The 16,173-nt window shown below is 38.4% G+C and overlaps 1 protein-coding gene across 1 annotated transcript in view; it reads right to left on the reverse strand.

Moving 5' to 3' along the window:
* Positions 1-16,173, reverse strand: part of Amph (amphiphysin) — a 200,526-nt gene that overhangs the window by 49,938 nt on the left and 134,415 nt on the right. Inside the window, exons 6-9 of the mRNA XM_028789250.1 lie at positions 14,786-14,893; positions 13,549-13,634; positions 867-942; positions 180-262 (exon numbers count right to left, since the gene is read on the reverse strand). Coding sequence (XP_028645083.1) covers positions 180-262; positions 867-942; positions 13,549-13,634; positions 14,786-14,893 — 353 coding nt within the window. The remainder of the gene's footprint in view (positions 1-179; positions 263-866; positions 943-13,548; positions 13,635-14,785; positions 14,894-16,173) is intronic.

Raw genomic sequence — 16,173 nt, forward strand, 5'->3', positions numbered from 1 at the left:
AAAGGCAAGAAGTAAATGTAAGAGCCTAAAATCTAAGGTTGGGATCACTCTCCAGGTGGAAGGGCTCCTTTTAGATTCTTACGAGGTGAATAGAACAGTATCATGTGGTGTCCAAACTGCAGAAATCTCAATACACAGCACATCACTTGCACATGCAGCTTGGAGGACCAGTGGCCTACCTGGGAGCTCCTTGAATGCTGAAGGCCTTGTCAGCATGCTGATCACCCAGTTTTGTCATCACTTCATAGAGCTTGTGGCAAAGCTAAGGAGACAGAGGCCTGTTAACCACAGGATATCCTGGTGGCCACCCATGCTATTCTCCCCAAGAATGAACTTGTTTAATGAGAAACTACAATTCTTGTGAGAATTAGATTGGTCTCAGAGTACTTGAAATTCCACATACCAAATTTGAAATCTACACCTAACCTGAAATAACTTTATTTAGTGAATACTTTAGTGGAAAAAAAGACCTGCTAAATCAATCAAATATGTATTCTTATATAGGACATGAAGCAGAAATGACAAGCTGATTATCTTAAATCTATTAAAAAATAATCCCATGGCTACCCCGATGTACTAAGAAGACAACAGAAAACACCATGGCTACTGCTTATCTAAATAATGAAAGACCAGTTTTTCACTAATTTAGAACATCACTTGAAATTCCAACTTTTCAACCAACAAAGGAGGAAACAAAATAGTGGGACTGTGATGAAATCTTCAAAAACAGTACAAATAGTGCACAGAGTAGTTACACAGTACTGCTACAACATCCATGTATGGGGTGGACTAGTTGGCAACTCTGTGCAATGCCCTGTGCTCCCTTTATATTGCCTTCCATAAGAACAACAGTCACCATTACTCACCACAGCAATTTCCTTGTGAAACTTGGCCTCAAGGCTGGAGACGTTTTTGAAAGTATTGACGTAAAAGCCAACTCGTCTACCAAAGGAAAACACAAATAAAAAAGACCTGTTAGCAAAACTGGTTTTTAATTGCCATGAAACAAATTAAGACTATGTTTCCAATATATAACTTTGAAAAATATTGAATTAAATAACATCCTAGAGTAAACCGGACTGTTCTCAGCTGTTGAGCACACAGGCAGCTCATTGGCAATATCTCAAACACATTTGTAAGGAGAAGTTATGGGAAGGCCGCTGGGACATGAGGCAAGTTCCATCCTTCTTGTTCTCAGTTCCCTAAGAGTAAGCACAAAAGCCAAAGAGAGATTTAGCCTGCTACCCTCAGGATAAATTCATTCTCCAAACGATGAGTATCTAGACACTATTTTACTTTATACTTTTTCATTGAGTTAGGTAACAAAAACTTTAATTCATGTTATTGTTTCAATGGCATTCTCAAAAATAACCAAAGAGTCCTGATTATTCAACTAGGTCTGAACTCTAGATAAAAAAACTAAGTAAGGTCTTGAACAACAGGAAACCTATGATCTTCTCTTGCTTAAGCTAAGCCTTGCAGTGCATAGGGTTCCAATGAGAGAGAACGGAGAAAACACCAGAGTTGGTGGAACCAGGAGTCAGGGAGGTGCTTTGATTTGTTTCTTCCTTTGATGTTCACCACAATCCCCTGCGACTGTGAACCTCATTTGCTGGACAAAGTAAACGGGGATTAACTGTCTTGGGTCATGCAGTTCATGGTAGAGAAAACCAATACTTAAACCTCAAAAGAAGGAAATGTAATTTAAAAATATCATAGAACACTTCACAAGAAATTTTCAACCATGACTGCTGCTATTTCCATGTCAGCAAGTTCTGCTTAAATTAGGTGTTTTTTGAATTTTAACTAAAATAGGAAAAACTTGGAGCCAAATGTAAGAACTCTGAAATGAAGTGATAATTAAATGGTAAATCTGTCCCACAAATCAGGCACTACTTTTCCGTGCCTTATCATGTATCTTAAATCCCTGCCACTTTACATTTATTTCCTCTACCCACAGTCCCTGTGAGACTTTGAGTTCACGTATTTTCATTATAGCTGATATCAAATCATGTATTTTACATGTACATGAATGCAGATGGTTATTTATATCCATGGTTCTGTATACTGTAGTTCAACCATCCATGGGTGAAAACCATTAGAAACCAAAGAGCATCTGCACTGAAGAGAGACAGTATTATCCCTCCATTTGCATAATGTTGTAGTGGCATTAGGTCTTCTAAGTAATCTATACATGATTGAAAGTGCAAAGGTAGTTGTGAGGAGGTGAAACACAAATACTATATCACTTTATTTTACATAAAGTTTTGCAAAAGTTCTGGGAACTGATTATCCACAGAAACAGAGGACAAATATATGTATTTACACATGTACATATACTTATGCATACTGAAAGGCAGTAATAAAAACTCTGGCATAGTGTCTTTGGAAAATAGTAAGAACTAAAGTCAGAGGCTTAATTAATGAGCATTTGCAGCATTATACTTAAATGAAATTATAGAAGCAAAGTATAAAACCATGTGAATGGAAAAATGCCACAATCGTCCATACATGATTAAATATAGAAAACAAATAGATGTGGGGCACAAACCAGCTAAAAGAGCCCAGCTGCAAACATCTGCTTGAGAGAACACACATAGCCCGGCCAGGAGGATGGGCCAAATTTAATTTGAAGATGGATGCAGAGGTCATTAAAGTTGATTAGTGAGAACTTTACATGTCTTTTGCTTTGATAAAAACACCATGAGGAGGGCAAGAATCAGTTTACTTTGGCTAACAATTCCAGAGTGATAAGAATCCATAATGTTGGAAACAGCATGGCAGCAGCAGCAGTGGCAGCGGCAGCGGCAGCAGCAGCAGCGGCAGCAGTGGCAGCAGTAATCTCCAAGACCACATCTTAAACAGCAAGCATGAAGCAGAGAAACTGGCTGTAAGGTGAGGCCTTATGCTCTTATTGACCATCCCAGGGACATTCTTCTTCTAGCAAGGCCTCACCACCTAAACCTCTCCAAACAGCAGTATCTACTCTGGACCAAATGCTCAAATGCTGAACACTATTAAGGCTGTTTTTCATTCAAGCATGACAGTGAGTTTTGTTTTGACTTTCTCTTTTATTATAGTAAAATTCCAGAAAAAAAATCAATAATTTATTTTATGTCTGCAATCCTCAGAAATTATGGAGATATTTTGGAAGCTGAAAATATGATTTGTGTAAGCCCATGCATACACTGTTACCTTCAGGATACACTAAGGGAATTCTGCAAGTCAAGTGAAGGAGGCTCCTACCACCTCACTGCATGAAGATGGGGAGGAGAATTTCTCCCAGATGCTGAATCCGTTCACATCCATGCTGCTAAATATTAAGCCTCTTAATATGACAGCTGCAACCCTATCCCATCTACTCTGTGTTAGAGTGGGTCTGAGGGATTCACTCTCTCTTTCACTCAATCCTAACAGGAACACCACAGAACTCCCCTGTGACAATTTATGTAAAAAGCAAATACTCATACCAGGGCCCAAGTATCTTGTTTATTCCTATTCTTCCACATCTGTACCAGATACTGGATCTTCACATGATTCTCATGGCTCCATCTGTGATTTGGAGCAACCCACTGTCTCACATATAACTTATCCCAGGAAAAATCACTATTTTTTCATTTGCAAGCACCCATGACCCTACTTTTAAAGCTTATGTAATATTGATGACTTCTGGGATTTTTCTAAACTTTTTAAATTCATTTTCTCATACAATATATATTAATCACATTTTCTCCTACCCCAATGTCTCTGAAATCCTCTGGACCATCCTTCCTACCCAATCTTATGTTCTTTCTCTCTCTTTTTTCTTCCTCTCTATTCTTTTTCAGTTGGTATATCTGTATGGAAATGCCATAGTTGGTAATTTTATTTTTTATTGTTTTTTTCTTAAATTGGACATTTTATTTATTTACATTTTAAATGTTATCTCCTTTCCAGGATTCTCCTCTGCAAACCCCCAATCCAATCCCCCCCTTATCCTGGTTCTATAAGAGTGCTCCTCCCCCCACCCACCCACTCCTGCCTCACCAGCCTAGCATTCCTCTACACTAGGGCATCCAGCCTTCACAGGACCAAGGGCCTCCCTTCACACTGATGTCAAATAAACCCCCTTCAGCTCCTTCAGTCCTTCCCTTAACTCCTCCATTGGGGTCCCTGTGCTCAGTCCAATGGTTGGCTGTGAGCATCCACATCTGTATTGGTCAGGATCTGGCAGAGCCTCTCAGGAGACAGCTGTATTAGGCTTCTGACAGCAAGCACTTCTTGGCATCAGCAATAGTGTCTGGGTTTCGTGTCTACATGTGGGATAGATCAACAGGTGGGGCAGTCTCTGGATGGCCTTACCTTCAGTCTCTGTTCTATGCTTTGTTCCTGTATTTCCTTTAGACAGGAACAATTCCAGGTTAAAATTTTGGAGATAGGTAAGTGGCCACATTCCTCAACTAGGGGCCATGCCTAACCTCTGGATATGGTCTTGACAGGTTCTCCCTCCTATTTGTGAGGTATTTCAGCTAATTCCCTGTGGTGTCCTGGGAGGCTCTTGCTTTCCTGGTATCTGAGACTTTCTTGTTGCTCCCCGCAGTTCCCCATCCCCTATTGCTACATACCTCTGTTTAATTTCGTGACCCTCTGAACATCTCTTCCATCTCCTTACATACCTGATTCTGTTCCTCTTTTCCTCCTCCCCCTCTTTTCTTCCTCTCAAGTCTCTCCCACCCTCTACTTCCCTTGATTACTTTGTTCCCCCTTCTAAGTAGGACTGGATCATCCAATCTTTGGTCTGCCTTCCTCATGAGCATATCGTGGGTATTCCAAGCTCTTTGCCTAATATCTACTTATCAGTGAGTGCATGCCATGTGTGTTCTTTTGTGACTGAGTTACCTCACTAAGGACAATATTTTCTAGATTCAACCATTTGCCTGCAAACTTCATGAAATCATTGTTTTTAGCTGAGTGTTATTTCATTGTGTAAATATACCACATTTTCTGTATCCATTCCTCTGTGGAGGGACATCTGGATTGTTTCCAGCTTCTGGCTATTATACATATGGCTGTTATGTACATAGAGGAGCATGTGTCCTTATTGCATGTTGGAGCATCTTCTGGGTATATGCCCAGGAGTGGTATAACTGAGTCATCAGTTGATACTATGTCCAATTTTCTAAGGAACCACCAGAATGATTTCCAGAGTAGTTATACGAGCTTGCAATCCCACCAGCAATAGAGGAGTGTTCCACTTTCTCCACATCCTCATCAGTATCTGCTGTCACCTGAGTTATTGATCTTGGACATTCTGAGTGGTATGAAATAGAGTCTCAAGGTCATTTTGATTTTTCTCTCCCTAATGACTAAGGATGTTGAACATTTCTTTAGGTGCTTCTCAGCCATTCGATTTTCCTCAGTTGAAAATTCTCTGTTTAGTTCTGTTTCCAATTTTTTAATTGGGTTATTGGTTCTCTGGAGTCTTATTTCTTGATTTCTTTGTATATATTGGATATTAGCCCTCTATCAGGAGTAGGGTTGGTAAGGATTTTTTCCCGATATGCTGGTTGCCATTTTGGCCTATTGACAGTGTCCTTTGCCTTACAGAAGCTTTTCAATTTTATGAGTTCCCATTTGTCAAATTTTGATCTTAGAGCATAAGCCATTGATATTCTGTTCAGGAAATTTTCTCCTGTACCAATGTGTTCAAGGAGTTCCCCCTTTCTCTTCTAATAGATTCAGTGTATCTGGTTTTATGTGGGGGTCCTTGATACACTTGGACTTGAGCTTTGATCAGGGACATAAGAACAGATCAATTTGTATTCTTCTACAAGTTGCCAGTTGAACCAGAACCATTTGTTGAAAATCCTGTCTTTTTTTCATTAGACGGTTTTAGCACCTTTGTCAAAGACCAAGTAACTATAGGTGTGTGGGTTCATTTCTGGGTCTTCAATTCTATTCCATTGATTTACCTCCCTGTCACTTAACCAACACCCTGGAGTTTTTATCACTAGTGGTCTGCAGTAAATCTTGAGATCAGGGATGGTGATTTCCCCAAATGTCCTTTTTTGTTGAGAATAGTTTTCGCTATCCTAGGTTTTTTGTTATTTCAAATGAATTTGAGAACTGCTCTTTTGAACTATAAGAAGAATTGAGCTAGAATTTTCATGGGGATTTTGTTGAATCTGTAGACTGCTTTTGGCAAGATGGCCATTTTTACAATATTGATCCTGCCAATCTTGGAGCATGGGAGATCTTTCAGGTCTTCTTTGATTTCTTTCTTCAGAGACTTGAAGTTCTTGTTGTACAGACCTTTCACTTGTTTGGTTAAAGTCACACCAAGATATTTTATATTGTTTGTGACTATCTGAAGGGTGTCATTTCCCTAATTTGTTTCTCAGCCTGTTTATCTTTTGAATATATGAAAGATACTGATTTATTTGAGTTAATTTTATATTCAGACACTTTGCTGAAGTTTTTTTGTCAGCTGTAGGATTTTTCAGGTGGAATTTTTGAGGTCACTTAAGTAGACTATCACATCATCTACAAATAGTGATATTTTGACTTCTTCCTTTCCTATTTCTATCCCTTTGACCTTTATTATTGTCTAATTGCTCTGGCTATGACTTTTATATTGACTAGACAGAGAGAGAGAGTGGGCAGCGTTGTCTAGTCCCTAATTTTAGTGGGATTGCTTCAAGTTTCTGTGCATTTAGTTTGATGCTGGCTACAGGTTTGCTGGATATTGCTTTTACTACGTCTAGGTATGAAGCTTGAATTCCTGATCTTTCCAAGACTTTTAACATGAAGGGACATTGAATTTTATCAAATGGTTTTTCAGCATCTAATGACATTATCATGTGTTTTTTTTTCTTTGAGTTTGTTTATGTAGTTGATGGACTTCCATATATTGACCCATCCCTTCATCCCTGGGATGAAAGATACTTGATCATGGTGAATGATCATTTTGATATGTTCTTAGATTCAGTTTGAGATAATTTTATTGAGTATTTTTGCATTGATATTCATAAGGGAAATTGGTCTGAAGTTCTCTTTATTTGTTGGATCTTTGTGTGGTTTTGGTATCACTGTAACTGTGGCTTCATAGAAGAAATTGAGTAGTGTTCCTTCTGTTTCTGTCTCGTGGAATAGTTTGAAGAGTGCTGGTATTAGGTCTTCTTCGAATGTCTGATAGAATTCTGCAGTAAAATCATCTGGTCCTGGGTTTTTTTGTTTGGGAGACTATTAATGACTGTTTCTACTTCTTTAGGGGTTATGGGACTGTTTGGATGGTTTGTCTGGTTTGTCTTATTCTGATTTAACTTTGATACTTGGTATCTATCTAGAAAATCATTCCTTTTATCCAGATTTTCCAGTTTTGTTGAGTATAGGCTTTTGTAGTAGGAGCTGATTTTTTAAAAAAATTTCTTCATTTTCTGTTGTTATATCTCCCTTTTCATTTCTGATTTTGTTAATTTGGATACTGTCTCTGTGTCCTCTGGTTAGTGTGGCTAAAGGTATATCTATCTTGTTGATTTTCTCAAGGAGCCAGCCCCTGATTTTGTTGATTCTTTGTATAGTTCTTTTTGTTCCTATTTGGTTGATTTTAGCTCTGAGTTTGATAATTTCCTGCTGTCTACTCCTCTTGTGTGTATTTGCTATTTTTTGTTCAAGAGCTTTCAGATATGCTGTTAAGCTGCTAGTATATTCTCTCTCCAGTTTCTTTGTGTAGGCACTTAGAGCTATGAGTTTTCCTCTTATCATTGCTTTCATTGTGTCCCATAAGTTTGAATATGTTGTGCCTTCATTTTCATTACATTCTAAAAATTCTTTAATTTCTTTCTTTATTTCTTCCTTGACCAAGTTATCATTGAGTAGAGCATTGCTGTTTCCACATGTATGTAGTTTTTTTGTTGTTTTTGTTGTTATTGAAGACCAGGCTTAGTCTGTGGTGATCTGATAGGATGCATGGGATTATTTATATCTTTTTGTATCTTTTGAGGCCTGTTTTGTGACCAATTATATGGTCAGTTTTGGAGAAGATACCGTGAGGTGCTGAGAAGAAGATACATTCTTTTGTTTTAGGATGAAATGTCCTTTAAATATCTGTTAAATACATTTGATTCATAACTTCTGTTAGTTTCACTGTGTCTCTGTTTAGTTTTTGTTTCCATTATTTGTCCATTGCTGAGAGTTGGATGCTGAAGTCTTCTATCATTATTGTATGATGTGCAATGTGTGCTTTGAGCTTTAGTAAAGTTTTTTTTTTTAATGAATTTGGGTGCTCTTGCATTTAGAGCACAGGTGTTCAGAATTGTGAGTTCATCTTGGTATGTTTTTCCTTTGGATGAGTATAAAATGTTCATCCTTATCTTTTTTGATAACTTATGGTTAAAAGTCTATTTGATATTAGAATGGCTACTCCAGCTTGTTTCTTGGCACCATTTGCGTGGATATTTTTTTCCAGCCTTTTACTCTGAGGTAGTGTCTGTCTTTGTCACTGAGATGTGTTTCCTGTATGCAGGAATGTCCTGGGTCTTGTTTACATATCAAGTCTGTTAATCTATATATTTTTATTGGAGAACTGAGTCCATTGCTGTCAAGAGATATTAAGGAATAGTGATTATTGCTTCCTGTTATTTTTGCTATTAGAGGTGAAATTATGTTTGTGTGGCTATCTTCTTTTGGGTTTGTTGAAAGAAGATTACTTTCTCACTTTTTTTATAGTGTTGTTTCCCTCCTTGTCTTGGAATTTTCCATTTATTATGCTTTGTAAGGCTGAATTTCTAGAAAGATATTGTATAAATTTGTTTTTGTCATGTAATATCTTGGTTTCTCCATCTAAGGTAATTGAGAGTTTAGCTGGGTATTGTAGCCTGGGCTGGTATTTGTGTTCTTTTAGTGTCTGTATGACATCTGACCAGGAACTTCTAGCTTTCATAGTCTATGGTAAGAAATATGGTGTAATTCTGGTAAGTCTTCCTTTATATGTTACTTGACCTTTTTCCCTTACTGCTTTTAATATTCTTTCTTTAGATTAGGAAAGATTTCTTCTATAATTTTGTTGAAGATATTTACTGGCCCTTTAAGTTGTGAATCTTTGCTCTCTTCTATACCTATTATCCTTCAGTTTGGTTTTCTCATTGTGTCCCAGATTTCCTGGATGCTTTAGATTAGGAGTTTTTGCCTTTCTCTCTATTTTTAAAATAAACAAAACACAAGCAAAACATAAAAATAGAGAAGAGACTGAAGTAAAAGAGGTCCAGCAACAGGCCCTAATTGGGATACAGCTCAAAGAGGCGAGACCCCAAGGTCTGACACTATTACCGATTCTATGATGTGTTTACCAACAGGAGCCTAGCATGGTTGCCATCCGAGAAGTTCAAAAGTAGGTGAAGTAGTCAGATGTAGATATTTACATCCAACCTATGGAAAGAAGCCAGGAACCCCTGTGATTGAATTAGGGAAAGGCTGGAAGAAGCCAAGGGGAAGGGCAACACCATAGGAAGACAGGCAGTCTCAACAGGCAGTCTCAACAAACCTGGACTCTTGAGATCTCTCAGACACTGAGCCACCAACCAGGCAGCATACACCAGCTGGTACGAGGCCCCCAACACATATAAAACAGAGGACTGCCTAGTCTGGCCTCAGCAAGAGGAGATATACCCAACCCTGGAGAGACTTGAGGCCCCAACAATTGTGGAGGTCTGGAGGGGTGGGGGATGAGGACATCCTCTTGGAGATGGAGGAAGAGGAATGAAGGAGGAATAGGATGAGGAAAAGTCAGTGGGCAGATGGGAGGGGGATAACAATTGGACTGTAAAAAAAGATTAAAGATTATATATATATATGTGTGTGTGTGTGTGTGTGTGTGTGTGTGTGATACTGATATGTATAATTAAATGTACACACTCACAACTTACACCCTTCAACAACTAAAGTAGTAATCATAGAATACATTTTGGAATGAATTTTTCATACCTGTGAAAAGTTAGGTACATATATATATATGCATATATATGATATATAAATATATGAATATATATTTTATTGTATACATATATGTATTTTTTCTAACACACACACATATATATATATATACATACATACATACATACATACATACATGACATAAACTTGGTGGCTTGAATTGTCATAATATACATACAGGTTTGTAGTTATACTGAAAATCTATAGTAAACATTCCTCTTTATCAGAAAAAAATTAAAAATAAACTGCCACAAAACTACAATACAGAAACTAAAATAAATAAACATAAGACTATTAAAACAAAAGAATATCCAAACAAAACAAAATGAGACAAAAATGTCTACAAAATACCACTGAGTTTGTTTTGTGTTTCCAAATTGCTCCTTGGCCTGAGGCCTTTCCTTAAATGTAATGTATACCTAGTGGGACTCTGTTGGAGAAAACTACTTTTTTTCTTTGCTAGCAGGTATAAGTTGCAGATAGGTTCTAGGTTAGGGGCAGGAGCCCATGTTCCCTTCCCCTTCTCAGTGCTGGGATGTTGTCTATCTTGAGCCTATGCAGATCCTATGCCTGCTACCATAGTCTCTGTGACTTCATATACATCAGTTCTGCTGTGTCTGGAGGACATTGTTTTCTTGGAGTCATCTTTCACCTCTAGATTTTACAATCTACATGACTCCTATTCCACATAGATCTCTGTGTCGTAAGAAGAGGAAGATTTTGATGAAGACATTCCATTTATGACCAAGTACATCAAACTCTCTCACCCTGTACATTAGATCACCGTTTCCTTATTCTAGACAACAGAGTCTACTGAGTCTAGTCTGTTTCAAGCCAGAATCATGTAAAACAGCCCTCAGGCCTGTCTGACTAGTCCTATCATCTTCATACTGTTCCTATCCACCACTCATCCCAAACATTCTCTAGCTAAATAACCCCTACCCCCTTTGCCACTGACTCTGTCCTGCTTTCTCCGTACAATTCCTCCTTTGAATTCTCTTTTCAATCAATCTCATGCCATACCACATTAATAAGCTTCCAAAACCCAGTGCTGGAGAAATGTCTCCATGGTTAAGAGCAATACCTGCTGTTCTCAAAAGACCTGAGTTTAGTTCATACCACTCACATGGCAGCTCACAGCCATCCTAAACTCCCCTCAGTTCTAGGGTACTTTACATTCTCTTCTGGTTTTCATTGATACTAATCATACATGTGATACCCAGAAATATATGTAGGCAAAATATGCATACACATAAAATAAGACAAAAATTTAAATTTAAAAATGTTCCAAGAACCAAAAAACTCTCCAATTCCCAGTCCCTTATTTGTGCACTCATTACCTTAGAATGTTTGTTCACCAAATACCAACTTCAGAAATTCAACTTAAGCATTCCCTATAGAGTCCCCCTGCTTTATAATAATTTATCACCTTCTTCTTTCTATAAATCACAAGTTCGGTTAAAATATAAACATAGGTCAAGAGGTAGAGTACCTACATGTGCATTTTGAGTGAGACTCTATGTTCAATGTCTGGCAAATCCCCCAGAGTAGAAAATAAACAATGCTTATAGTTTTCTATATATTCTCTATATATAGAACCTATATATTATTATTATAGAATAATATATTATTCTATAAGAACCTATATATTCTTTTATGCAGTAGATGATTTCCTTCAATGTATGTGTGTATGTGTGTATGCGTGTATGCGTGTATGTGTGTATGTGTGCATGTGCATGTGTGCATGTGCGTATGGTGACCAGAGGTAGATAGATTTCTCATTTCATTCTTTAAGACAAGTCTCTCACTGAACATGGCTAGACTGATGGCTGGTGAGCTTCAGTGAGCCATCTGGATCCCTCTATCTCTGGCCCTTGTGCTTTTTGGCAAATGTGTGCCACCACACCCAGCTCTACTTAGTACTGAAGATGTGACATCGGGTCTTCACGCTTGCATGGCAAACACTTCACTGACTGACCCATCTCCCCAGACATTACTATGCTTCTTTGTGCATCTAAAGGTTTAAAATGATTTTCATTGCATGGAAACAACAGATAATAAAAGAACCAAAGAGGCAAAGAACAAACTAAACACTAGCATCAAGCTTTATATCATGTACCCTTTAGATTAAAAGATGCACACAGGTGAGTGGAGAAGGGTATGCCATATAAGCGACAGAGACCTGGAGCAGGTATGAGAGGCACTTATTAAGAGAAATAAAAGAGGATGCTTTATAGCTCGATGTGGTGTGTACAGATACAATACCAGGGCATGGGAGGTAAAAGCAAGAGGATTAGGAATTCAAGATAATTCTTTGCTACAAAGTAGGTAAAGGACAGCTTGGGCTGCCTGAGCCTCTATCTCAAAGTAAGCAAACTAAAACATAGGACATTTTATAGAGATAATATCCTCAATAATATGCACATCTAAAATATAAGTAAAATATATTTTTTTAAAAGCTGACAGAACTGAAGAGAAAAATGGGTCTGAAAATAGTGGCTGTCAATAACTCAGCTTCTTTGATAAATTAGCTAGAAAACAGAAAAAAGAGGACCTGATGAACACTATAGCACAACTGGACACAACAAATAATTTCTTAATGGCTAAGAAGAGTCTGATGCAGGAATTCAAACATCCATCACTGAGTACATGTTTCCTGCTGTATGTCTAATCCTGTGCATTTCCCCACCGGAAACACTGAAGATTAAAAGTATTGACTTCAATTTCAGGTTTGAGCAATGTAAATCGGGAGAGAACTTTGTACTTGTGAAAATCACTAGTGTATGCAATTTCAGTTAAAGAGGGGCTTAGGTACAAGCAGCAGGAAATTAAGCCTGCAGATGTGTTTAATCTCTTTGGGGCCACCAGCTATTTGGTAGTAGGGGAAGAGATTGACTAAAAGTAATACAGCATGTCAAGCAGAGTTATATTTGAAGGGCTGGTGATGTGGAACTGCTAGTGAGGACTTAAGACCATAAGACAATCACTGCTTTCAGCAACTTCGTGGTTCTAGCACAGACTAGTGAAGACTGAATAGACTATATAAATTTCACTCAACATGATGAGACTCATGGAATGCCTGTAAATGAGAGCTGCATTTGTTGTCTGAAATAGTGCTATAACTCAGGTTAAAAGCCCAAAGAACAAGGTCAGAAAGTAAGATGAGGTCTTAGAATACTGGAAATCCAACTAAGAGCTGAGGGGGTCTTGCTGTAAGTTTTATGACAGGAGAAATTCTCTTAGTGTCTATGGTTTGAATTTTAAGCCTCAACTTGAGAAGCTTACCAAGGTCTAATCAGCTTCCAGACATACATGACTACTTAATTAAAATGAGATACAACAAAATACGTACACGTGTTTTTCCTCAGTCTCCATAAACATACTTCAAGTACTCAGCAGGCTTATGTGGCAAGTGGCTTCCATTATTGGAAAGCATGAATACAGAAGTTCTTCTGAACAGGACAGAAACATCACAGCCACAAAAGAAAGCCACAGACAAGAAAAGGGACCCAAAGGAAAGCTCCATGTCTTAAACTGCTAAAGGGAGCAAACTGGAGTAAACAAGATAAACATGTTTACCTGGACCACAATGACGGTAACTCTTCTTGTAAGTCAACATTGAACTCTTCAAACACTTTCTGTGCCTTCTGAAACTCCTCTTCTGCCTAGAAATGACACACAACACATTTACACATGGGGGAGCCGGTTCTGTACATAAAAGCATCACTCATATTAAAGAGAAAGAACCTTATGGTAATCTGAGAAGATTTTTGAGGAGAGATATTTGTTGAAATCCACACCATTTTGTAATTAAATGGGCAATAGAAAGAACTTGAACATTGGAAAGCTTGACAAGTAAGTTACAATCAAGCTGTAAAGGTCTCATATGTCATGCTAGGGGATTTAGAAATTTTTCCCAATGGGATCCATTAAAGGAGGTAAGCAGTAGGGAACCTGATCTAGAGATGCCATGTTGGAAGGTGATTTAGCAGTGATGTGTGTTAGGAAAGACAAAGTAAGCCTGGGATTCAACAGAATCGTGGATAGATGGCCTCGTTTAGCTGGCATCTGCAAACTGCTGATATACATGCCTGTAGTGACTTGAATGTGATGACCCCATAGTCTCAGGCATTTGATTACTTGGTCCTCAGTTAGTGATAGTTTCTAGGGAGGCTTGGAAGGTGTAGGCTTGATGGAGGAAGTGTGTCATTGGGGATAGGCTTTGAGAGTTTAAAGCCTTGCTCAATTTTCTGTGTGATCTCTATATCTTCTGCTTGTGAATTAAGGTATGAGCTCCCAGATTCCTGATCCAATTACCACACTGCCTGCTGCCATACTTCCCCCTTGTGATGGTGATGGACCCTTAACCCTCTAAAATGCTAAGCCTCAAATGAGTGTTTCTTCTACAAGTTGCCTAGGCATGGTATTTTATCACAGCATTTAAAAAGTAACTAAATTTTTCCCTGGGAGTTAAAGTGTTGACATCTCACCTGAATCTATATTTTATGAGTATTTCCCAACCATATAGGAAGAAGTGCAGAAACACTCCTTGGTTTCTTTGATCTTGCAACACTGCAAGAGGCTCAAAGTTATTCTGGTCGCAATGTGTCAGTAAGGCTCACTCATGTGATCTCACTTCTAATAACAAAGGAACAAACGTGTTTTTAATTAAAGTGGCTCAGAAAACTATAATTTTGCTTGAATTCTGTCCTGATTGAAGTCTTTCTTTAAAAGGGCAACATCTCATTTTCAAAAGCAAGGCTGCTACATGCCTTGAGATTCAGAGAGTGATGTCATCCGCTGCATCCATTCCTACCTTAGAGATCCGACTCTCATCCTTCCTTTTGGAACTCTGCAGAGCCTCCAGGTGATGGCGAGCACTATCGTAATCCACGAGCTTCCTGCTGCGCTTAGCGATGCGATTCTGCCAACATGGAAAACACATGAACTGGAGAGGTGATGTCAGTCTCTGACTGCCAAAAGTCAAAGGTCAAACACTTTCTATGATGAAAGTAGCTGAGGGCTGTAAAAGAATCGTATTTACAGATTTATATATTGAGTGCAGTTAAAGAACAATCTACAGGAGTTTGTTCTCTCCTTCTAGCACGAGAGTTTCTGAGACTGAACTCGCATGGGTTATCAGGCTTGGTGGCAAGGACCCTTACCTGCTGAGCCATTTTACTGGGATAGAAGGTGAAGATTTTAACAGAAGATAAAGGTGAGCAGGGATAAATAGGGAGAAGACAGCTACAAATCAGAGTAAAGCTTCTAGACCATTGTGCTTTAAACAGAGGCCCTTCTGATAATAATGGGGCCAATCATGAACCGCTAACAGCATGTTTCCATCAAATACCCAGAAAATCCTGGAGTTCCTTTGGGAAAGCAGACAAACTGGACTATCTACTAGAATCTACTCTTATTCTTAATATGCTGCAGTCTGCAGTTAGAAAGCTACACTAGGTTTTGCTTTAGGAGTATAATAGCAGTTTGTGATTATAATACAATTATAATATAATATGATTATGATAGAAGTTCCCTAAGACAGATTTACTGCCAAAGAAATCTCTTCTCAGTATATCATGGTACTTTATGTATTAGAATCTATAGAGTTAATACGACACTTTGAAAATGCTGATGTTCAGAACACAGGCACACCCATGGCCACCTCATTAAAGAATTCTCAAAGCCTTGGTCCAAAAATCCCAAACCACTAAGTATGGACCAAGTTTTTGATCAGGACTGGACTTTGATCTCCCAGGACCATTTTCATTTGCATGGCCCCTACTGGCATAGGCATCATATAGCTCATAGTTATGTGCACAGGAACCCACATTAAGCTCCCAGAAACGTGTAGCAGCCAACATAGGCTGTTCTCCTTTATATGGAGCAAGTTATTTTCCAGGAAGCTGCCCATAAATAAGCTCAATCTAACCATAAAAGGACTTTTTCAGGATAAAGATCTCCACAAGCTCAAGGAGCCACTGTTTCAGCCCTTGCAAAAGTTGGTAAATCTGAGTATGGCATGTTAATGGTTCCTATGATTTAAATTTACATTAACTGAATGTCTTCTAACTTTAGCTCTTATTTTGTACCCTACATAGGTGTTTCTCTCAAGATTGAATGAAGAGGGAGGGAGGGAGGGAGGGAGGAAGGGAAGGAGAGAGAGAGAGAGAGAGAGAGAGAGAGAGAGAGAGAGAGAGAGAG

Source organism: Grammomys surdaster, unplaced genomic scaffold (assembly GCF_004785775.1).
Source record: "Grammomys surdaster isolate TR1022 unplaced genomic scaffold, NIH_TR_1.0 125807, whole genome shotgun sequence".
Lineage (NCBI taxonomy): Eukaryota > Metazoa > Chordata > Mammalia > Rodentia > Muridae > Grammomys > Grammomys surdaster.